Genomic DNA, 9057 nt, shown 5'->3' with positions numbered 1-9057 from the left:
CACTCCCTCGTCGCCTCCGCGCTCTCCAGCCCCGACTACCACCGCCTCCACACCTCGCGTGACCTCTTCTCCCTCGCCGCCTCCCGCCTCGACCGCCTGCACCGCCCCGACCTCGCCGCCTCCCTCCTCGACCAGCTCCTCGCCTCCGCCCCGGTCACCCCCGGCCTCCTCGCGCGCGCCCTCTCCCTCTTCCCGGGCCCGGACGACGCCGTCCGTGCCTTCTCCTCCTCCGCCCCCGCCGCCCGCTCCGATGTCTCCCTCTCCGCCCTCCTCTCCGCGCTTCTCCGCGCGGGCCGCATCGACGACCTCAAGTCAACCTTCAAATCCGCCGAGTCCTCGCTCGGCGTCGCCCCTGGCCGCGCCTCCCACAACGTGCTCCTCCACGCTCTGGTCAAGAGCTCTGAGCTCCCCGCCGCCCGCAAGCTGCTCAATAAAATGGCCAAGAAGAAGTTTAAGCATCGCCCGCCCGCGGACATCATATCCTACAATACTCTCCTCGCTGGGTTCTCCGAGCAGGACGATGCCGAGGAGTTTGAGAAGCTGCTCAAGGAAATCAATGAGAACAAGCTGGAGCCAAATGTCGTCACGTACAATTGCCGGATGCGGTGGTTTGCAAGGAAGGGGGAAACCTTCAAGGGCGAGGAGCTGCTCGATGTGATGGAGTCAAAAGGCGTGCTGCCCAATTACGGTACTTACAATGCGCTTGTGCAGGGGTACTGCAAGGAGGGGAATGTCGGGGCCGCCATGCGAGTATTCAAGAGGATGAAGGTGATGAAGAGGCGGGAGGGGAGGAGTGACTTGGGAGTGTCGGTGCACTCGCAGACATATGTCCTGCTGTTTAAGAGTTTGGTCGAGAAGGAAAGGCTTGATGATGCACTGTGGCTTTGTAACAGCTGCTTTGCAATGAAGGCAGCCCCATCATTTGAGGCTGTCAAGGGTTTAGTCGAGGGGTTGGTGAAGGGAGGGAGGTCTGCAGAGGCTAAGGGTGTTGTTGCCAAGATGAACTTTCTTGTGAAAGGGGATGCTAAAGTTGCTTGGGAGAAGATTGCTGGTGAATTATCTCTTGAAGAGGGAGCACCAAGTTCAGATCCATGATTTGTTGGAGGCATGCAAGTCAGTTCTGATTTATTCAAGTGTTTTGGCCTTTGAATAACGTTGATGAAGAAGAAGGGCATTCACATGGGTTCTAGTATTGTCTTCATGTTATCATGGGCCTATCTTTCAAGGTCCAATTGTTAGATCAGAGTGTAATGTCTCTATAAGGCAGAATGGTCAGCGCCATTTCATAATCCCTTTTCTGTAAGAGCTTCTTCTATTTTGTTGCCTTTTGGTAATACTTAAAAAGATATTACATTTGTTGAAGTGCTAAGGGAATCATGATACTATCTACTATCTATCACTGTAACCGTTTGTTTAGTGTAATTCAGAATAGTTTTATGATAATGGTATGTTTCAAGCCTCAGTTGTTCTGCTTCGTTTTCCTTCTGAGAGGAAGGTAGTTGTACCAGTACTAGTTTGGTCATGCACTTGTACATTGTACAACCAGCACAGATTAAAAAAAAATCACAGCTTATACAGTCTTGGGAACAAACTCGAGTAACTGACATTGTTTGATAATTGATAGCATAAAGCATAAAATTACAAAGTACTGAGTATGTAGTGAACAGAAATCATCAAGACGCTATGCTTATGATATTCTTACAGTATATAATTATAGTCGCGAATTGCTATCCTTACACTGTATAATTATAATTGTGAAATGCTACCGTGCCATGTAAAGCTTGTTTGTGACCTTTCCATATATCTGGTAGTAACCTACTTGGATCTCCTTCAATTTCAGTTAATGCCCCGAACTAGCAGTCCTTCAAATGTGATGCCTGGGCCAAAAGCCAAGATCAATCCCCACTCTTCCCTTATTGCCCCTTTCTTCAATTCATCCCTCAAATACTCCAGCACATAGAAGACTGTGTTACTGCTCACATTCCCATAGTTCATCAGGGCCTTTCTACTGATCTTGAGTTTATCTGGCTCAAGTTGAAGACAAACCTCCAGCCTGTTCAATATTGCTGGTCCACCGGGATGCACAGCCCAAAATACATCATTGAACTCCTTTATCCCAACCTTGTCCATGAGTATCCTGCAGAAGCCTTCTATGCGGCTTTCAATCTTTTCAGGCAAATCACGCCCCAGTTTGAAGTTAATCCCTTCCTCTGAGATTTTGCCATCAATTACCTTGTCTGTCCCTGGTAGGAACTCCTGGGTTGAGAACTCAAGCTCCAAGAAAGGATCCTCTTCTGCTTTGATAGGGCTTGCTCCAATAATTGCAGCTGATGCACCATCACCAAACAGAGCAGCACCAACAAGGTCATAAGGACGATCAGGGCTTGGCGGCCGGAAGCCCAACACAGTTGTCTCCGCCGCTATTACAAGGACACGGCTCCCTGGGTTGTTCTCTGCAATGTCCTTGGCAGTGCGGAGGGCGGCAGCACCACCTGAGCAGCCAAGGAAGAGAAGGGATGTGCGCACTGTGTTTGGAGAGAGGCCAAGACGGGTTGCCAGGAAAAGATCACCCCCTGGGAGGCGAAGCTCGCTGGAGGAGATGTAGACCAGGTGGGTAATATCAGCTGCCGGACGGCCCCACTCACCAAGGGCGGCACGAGCTGCAGCAGCACCAAGTTCAAGCACCGCGGCATTGCAGATGTCAAGCCGTGGCGTCAATGTTGGAGTGCCTTCTGTCTTCAATTCTGGGTGTTCATCCAGGAGCTCCTTCGACATGACAGTGTACCTTGTCCTCACTGTTGTGGTCTTGCCTGTCAAATCAAATCACAGGGGAACCATTATACATACATTGGAGGGACTGATGCAAATTACTACTCCCTCAATTCGGAAATAAGTGTTGTGGGTTTAGTTCAAATTTGAACTAAAACCACGTCACTTATTTCCAAACGGAGGGAATACATAACAAATAAGTATAGTTTATAGTTTGTGATTATGTACTATTAACTCTTATTTGCTTAGCCCTCACCACAAACAGAAGGACAAAAACAAATGGTGTTCTAGTGTTCTTTTTTGAGGGGGTGTCCTAGTGTTTCTCCTAGAGCAAAAAATAAGTACAATTGGAGAGTAATAATTCTAGTTGTGCATGCATGTTGTTTCTAGGTGGATTTTTTTTGGAGCGGTCAATGACTGTAGGCGAGTTTTCCTACAGTCTTTTCTTGTGGAATTTTGTTTCTAGGTGGAATTTTGTTGTGTTTCTCATCACACTAATTCCATTTTACACAATTTATATACTCTATAAAATAGGTTAGGTACTGCTGATTTTCTTAAGCTAAACTGTAACTGGGATTTAGTAATAATGACCATGTTAACATTTTATTTACCGAGTGGAGATTTGTCGCACTTTGCACCTATGATAACTGACAGTTATACTAAAGCATGGTAGATTCTGTAAACTAAGATGCTGCAACCAAATGGCAGTATTACTACAACTCACTAGTGTCAATGATCTCTTTACGGAGAATCAACTATTTTTGTTTTCGAAGTCGACAGAGAACAACTATTGTTGCCAACTTAAAACTCTCAGCCCGGGAAGCTGTTATATGTAAAACTACAAATGACATGAAGGAAGGGAACTCACAGAGGCGTTCGAGCTTGGCCCTGGTGGCGGGATCGTCGCAGCTGGTGTCCTGGAGGTAGGTCTCCACGAGCTTCTCCTGGGGTAGAACTTGTTCAGGGAGTCCCTTGCCGAGCGCGAGCAGCTTGGCCTTGCCCCCCAAGCCTTGGCTTCTGCCGTTGCCGCCTCCGCCAATGCTCCCGACTCCACCAAGGCCAGACATCGCTGCCTCACAGTCGCTCCTTGCTTCCTTCCGCTTCAGGTTTACAAGTTCTCCGCTCCTGTGATTTCGCTGTGTGCATGATGGGTGCTCCGCTTTAATAGGGGATGCTCGCCATGGGGCTGTTTGGGTTCAGGCTTGCAGGGAGCGGGTTGTTTGGTGTTAGGCCTGAGGGAACGACGGCATGAGTGTAAACTGAAAAGGATGGTAGGTTGTGGATTGGTCATCTGGTTTTCTTCCAGTTTTTGTGGAAGGGCGGCTCGGCGAAGGTTCGTTCTTCACACCCCCTTCTTTGGCTCGCCCATAGTTTTTGCCCATCTATTCGGTGTGATCTTTTTTCATGTGACCCCGTGCCCTGTTGTAAAAATGTCTCGTGCTTGTTTGTTTACCTGAAACGTGGTTGATGCTGGAGTCTGTGGGCAGGCAGACACACTTGCTCGTGAAATGTGGTTACAGTTTGTTACTAGTATGAGCAGTGACTCTTCACTTCTCTTCGGTGGGTATACTGTTTCTTGGAAATTGTCAGTTTTCAACATCACTACAAGGTTGTTCTGGAGCTGAAACCTGGAGGTTCTCTTCTGTTGCTGCTTGTGCCTGGGACGCCTAATACGCGGTCTGCGCGCAACTTGTGCCACCGTGCCAGGATTGTTATATGCACACACTCGGCGCCCAACTCAAGCCCGCGCCTGCGGGCGCGCGACACGGCTCCCTGGCTCCGACGATCCTTGCCCACACCGTGCGTGCGCTCTCTAGACGGCCTGTACCAAGCGGCACGGCTAGCATTGGCTTCAAAAACTGCCCAAGACGAGTTAGAATTGTTCGGTCACTCCCAACATCGCCACCTGTTTGACTGCAGCTGCATGCTTCCGTTTCTTATCTTTGGCGATACTCTGTATACTCGTCGTGAGCATCTGTTGCACACAGCAGTCTTCTACAGACAATGCGTAGCCTCACATCGCCGGTTTGCTCGACATGACCAGGACGAGGCCCGGTTGTGGGTGAAGAACAGGGGCTGTCGGACTAAACATGCTACTCCCGGGGATGTCTAGCTTCTTCTTCTTCTTTTTTTTTGAGAGAGAGAGGCTCCCACGGTATGCTTTACTGGCTGCAAAACATGATTACATCGTTCACAAGATATAAGTAAGGCAATAAAAAGCTAGGTGGTTCATCAACCCAAGTACAAGTAATTCTAGAAATATGGAGTTGACAGGATGGAAGGAGAAATCCTTATGAACACCTACGAGAGACTGGAACGACAAATATTTAAATTGACGAAGTTACCACAAGCATCTCGTGGTCAATGGAAACTTCATCTCCCGTCGCAAAAATGCTTGGGATAAATTTAGAAAAAATTGACATTCATACCAAGTCAGACAGTAGAACCTGAATGGATTGATTCCTTAATAAGGTCAGCACGATACATATAGCTCCCGCTTGCGCAGGAACAGAGGAAGGATCCTTTCATGAGTGGGTTGATTCCTTAAAATTCTAAAATCAACCAAGAGTTCCGAAAGAAATCCTAAAGTTTCAAGATACGGGTCTGTTTCTCCTCTAAGAGCAACTCAAACAGTTCCCCTAAAAATCTTCGCGTAAACCATAATTTTTAGAGGAAATTGTCTGGAAGCAACTTTTGTCAGTTCTCGTATAATTTTTGTGAGCATGAGGTGAGATTGAGGCTGATTTACGAAAATCTCTTTATTGTTTTTTTTGCCACGACTGTTAATTTAAAGATAGGGGAGTGTTTCCGTAAATGGAAGGATGACTAGAGCTTTGCTTCGTTCCTCTTGACTTTTCAAAATCACGCCAAGATCCTACTCCACCTTGGCCTTATCCAAACGTTGCGAGCTGCCAAGCGACTCCAACAGTCGAACTAGGTGGAGCAGTCGAGGTCGGCGCGAGCGAGCAACCAATGGAGGGGAAGCTGTCAGAGGCGTCGAAGCGGGCGGCCCCGTCGCCCATCCAGCAGCTCTCCCACCTCGCGCAGCGCGTCGGGGCCGTCAACCTCGCCGAGGGGTTCCCCGACTTCCCCGCGCCCGCCCACGTCAAGGCCGCCGCCGCCGCCGCCATCGCCGCCGACCTCAACCAGTACAGGTCCGCCTCCCGTGACTCCATCGCCACTGATTCAGTCACCCTATTGTGACGCGCGTTTGGATGGCTGGCTCAAGGCATGTGCAGGGAGTCTGCGACGTCCTCGCGGCGACCATGAAACGGGACCACGGCTTCGATGTCGACCCCCTCACGGACTTCGCCATCTGCTGCGGGCAATCCGAGGCCTTTGCCGCGGCAGTATTTGCAAGTAGTACCTCATGCAAACTACTACTAATGCTCATTCTGTACATATGATATGGGCTACTGAATCGTGGCAGCTCAAGGGGAATGCTGTACCTGGTGAATGTACTGATGCATATGCGGTTTCTGTTCCTGCAGTTATAGACCCAGGGGATGAGGTTCTCCTCTTTGACCCGGCTTACGAAACGTATCAAACATGCATTGAGCTGGCCCGGGGCGTCCCTGTATGTCTTTCGTCTGATCCAAAGTTTTATTTTCAGACATGAATGATGATGGTCTTCTGCTGACTAATTACGTGTTTGTGTAATTTAATTTATGTGCATGAAGGTGTATGTGCCATTGGATCCACCTTCTTGGACACTGGATGCGGATAAATTTCTGAAGTCGTTTACTAGTCGGACAAAGGCAGTGGTCTTAAATAGGTGAATAGTTCCCACTATTTTCGTGGATATACTGCTAACTTAGTAGATGCCACTGTTATGTTTATCCCTACGATGCTTACCTCTGTAAGTAGCACGAGTGATTTGCACTCATTGTACTAGTCATTTGGTTGAGTCCAACTGTGCTGTTTCAATTTGTGACATGGTTAAATCTCATTACTGCAGCCCACATAATCCAACAGGAAAGGTCTTTAGCAAGGAGGAATTGCTTATTATTTCTCAAGCTTGTCAGCAAATGGACTGCTTTGCAATAACTGACGAGGTAAATCTGCACGATCACGTGGACAGAAATAGCTTTTATAGTAGTTAAACATCTTCAGTAAATTCATTAATCCGTTTGTCTGTTTTTGAAACGAGTCTAAAATTATGGATATTCTAGGTTTATGAGTATATTACTTATGATGAGAACAAGCATATCTCTCTGGCTTCTCTTCCAGGAATGCAACAGAGGACAATCATCACATCCTCACTGTCAAAAACATACAGTGTAACTGGTGGGTTACTCAGTTACATAGCTAGGCTCATTGTACAGATTTACTCATAGTGTTGCTCATTGTACAGATATATTGAGTAACTGTGCAGATTTACCATGAATCTGTATGATGCAAGTGTAAATTTTGCTAGTGACGTGGGATGTTAACATTAGCTGTATAAACTGACTAGGTTGGAGAATTGGTTGGGCTTGTGCTGCAGCAAACATAGCCACAGCAATAAGAAATATCCATGTCAAACTGACAGATTCAGCTCCTGCACCATTCCAAGAAGCTGCATTGATTGCGCTAACCAGCACACCAGACTACTATGAGTCCCTTAAAAAAGTAAGGTTTCATGCTAACTGTTTATGATTAATGTCATTCTATCAAATTCAATTACCCATCGTCGTTTTAACTGTACTTACCTTGGAAAGGACTATGCAGAGAGAAGAGACTTCATTCTTCAGTTACTGAAAAATTATGGTTTCCACATTAGCTTCAAGCCACAAGGTTCAGTCTTTGTGTTTGCTGAGTTGCCCAAGTCCTGGCAAATTTCCGACGTGAGTTCCTTTTACATACTGAACTTTTGTTGAAATATGAGATCATGAATGAGAAAACACCACTATTATCTGATAATTCAACCATGTGGAGCAAACAATTGTTTATTAAATTGGGAGGTAAAGCAAGATATTATTGCACTGGCACTTGGTTTGCTTTATTAGTTACACTGGTCCCTCTGAAGACAAACTAATCCAGAACAGTTAACTGTCTATAGATTTTCAGATATTTTGGTACTAATAGTGTCACATTCATCAAGCTTTATTAGTTACCGACTCTTCAACATGTTGTTATTATCTCTAATTCTCTATCAAGGAAATGCTTTCGAAGTAACCAGTAGAGCACCAACACTCAACAACTGAGACCATTTCCCTGTGATGTCAATGCAGATAGATTTCGTGACGAACTTGATTAACAATGCTGGTGTGGCGGCAGTACCTGGTCGTGGCTTCTTCCACACAGATGCTGACGACCAAAGTTACCATCACCGTTATGTGAGGTTTGCTTTTTGCAAGAGCGATGAGACCCTCAAGGCTGCTGCCCAGAAGATGATGAAGCTGGTTAAAAGCAACGAAAAAGTGCCACATGACACACAAAGCTTTTGCGTGTCCAAGAAAGGAAGGTGAGACTCAGATCATAATACCCTCTGCGGCATTTCTTTTCACTGGAAATGCCTTCAATATCTCCTACCCCCCTGTCCAAAATAAGTGTTGTGGTTTTAGGTCAAATTAGAACTAAAACCATGACACTTACTTTGGAACGGAGGGAGTAGCAGCGTTGTAAACACAGAAATTTGAGTTTTCACACACATTGTCATTTCAACACAGGAATGAACATGTTACCAAGTAAAGATGCTCGGAAACTACAGCCAAGGCAGTGTTGGAGCTGATCCTAGCTCCCTTCTTCCACATGGCTGCTTCACACAGTTTGCATAAGAACACATGAGGCATGACTTTGGTGACGTGCTGTTTCACACAGCAAGCGTCTTTTCTCACTTTTATTCCCTTGGTTCAAAGTAAAAATGATTACAGTGCTTATATAGGCTCACGCACCCACAAAGCCACCCTCCACACTTGCCTAACTAACTCCATGCACTAACTAATCGCTAGCTACATTTGTGTAATTTTCTGATGGTATAACTTTTGTGATGTAAAACTTGTATTACATTCATCGAATTGGTGATATAAGGATACACGTGGACCTTTCAAACTGGAAAGGAGAGAGTAGCTAATACTCCCTCCGTCCGGAATTACTTGTCTCGGAAATGGATGTAACTAGAACTAAATTACATCTAGATACATCCATTTTCACGACAAGTAATTCCGAACGGAGGGAGTACTTCACAAGGGGGGTAGAAAATTAGAATATTGTACTCCCTCCGTTCCCAAATATAAGTCTTTTCTAGAGATTCCAACAAGTGACTACATATGAAGCAAAATGAGTGAATCGACACTCTAAAATATG

General features: G+C 46.3%; 3 protein-coding genes across 3 annotated transcripts in view; 2 read left to right on the top strand and 1 right to left on the bottom strand.

Moving 5' to 3' along the window:
* The window catches only part of LOC119352854 (pentatricopeptide repeat-containing protein At3g13150-like), a 2099-nt gene extending 625 nt beyond the window's left edge, over nt 1-1474 (top strand). The window contains exon 2 of the mRNA XM_037619447.1: nt 1-1474. Within this exon, the coding sequence (XP_037475344.1) occupies nt 1-1095 (1095 nt within the window). The 3' untranslated portion in view covers nt 1096-1474.
* A 109-nt stretch (nt 1475-1583) lies between these two features.
* LOC119269627 (type III polyketide synthase A-like) lies at nt 1584-3976 on the bottom strand. Its single transcript, XM_037551500.1, has 2 exons — nt 3638-3976; nt 1584-2810 (listed from the first exon to the last, which is right to left on the bottom strand). The coding sequence occupies exons 1-2, from the start codon at nt 3834-3836 to the stop codon at nt 1837-1839; spliced, it is 1173 nt and encodes a 390-aa protein (XP_037407397.1). The 5' UTR covers nt 3837-3976; the 3' UTR covers nt 1584-1836.
* Nucleotides 3977-5639: 1663 nt separating this feature from the next.
* Nucleotides 5640-8802, top strand: LOC119269616 (probable N-succinyldiaminopimelate aminotransferase DapC). Its single transcript, XM_037551491.1, has 10 exons — nt 5640-5924; nt 5999-6129; nt 6261-6346; nt 6450-6544; nt 6728-6824; nt 6942-7056; nt 7226-7380; nt 7470-7595; nt 7983-8215; nt 8421-8802. The coding sequence occupies exons 1-10, from the start codon at nt 5743-5745 to the stop codon at nt 8440-8442; spliced, it is 1242 nt and encodes a 413-aa protein (XP_037407388.1). The 5' UTR covers nt 5640-5742; the 3' UTR covers nt 8443-8802.
* Nucleotides 8803-9057: the final 255 nt, after the last annotated feature.

Source organism: Triticum dicoccoides, chromosome 1A (assembly GCF_002162155.2).
Source record: "Triticum dicoccoides isolate Atlit2015 ecotype Zavitan chromosome 1A, WEW_v2.0, whole genome shotgun sequence".
Classification (NCBI taxonomy): Eukaryota; Viridiplantae; Streptophyta; class Magnoliopsida; order Poales; family Poaceae; genus Triticum; species Triticum dicoccoides.
This window is presented reverse-complemented; position numbering and strand designations above follow the sequence as displayed.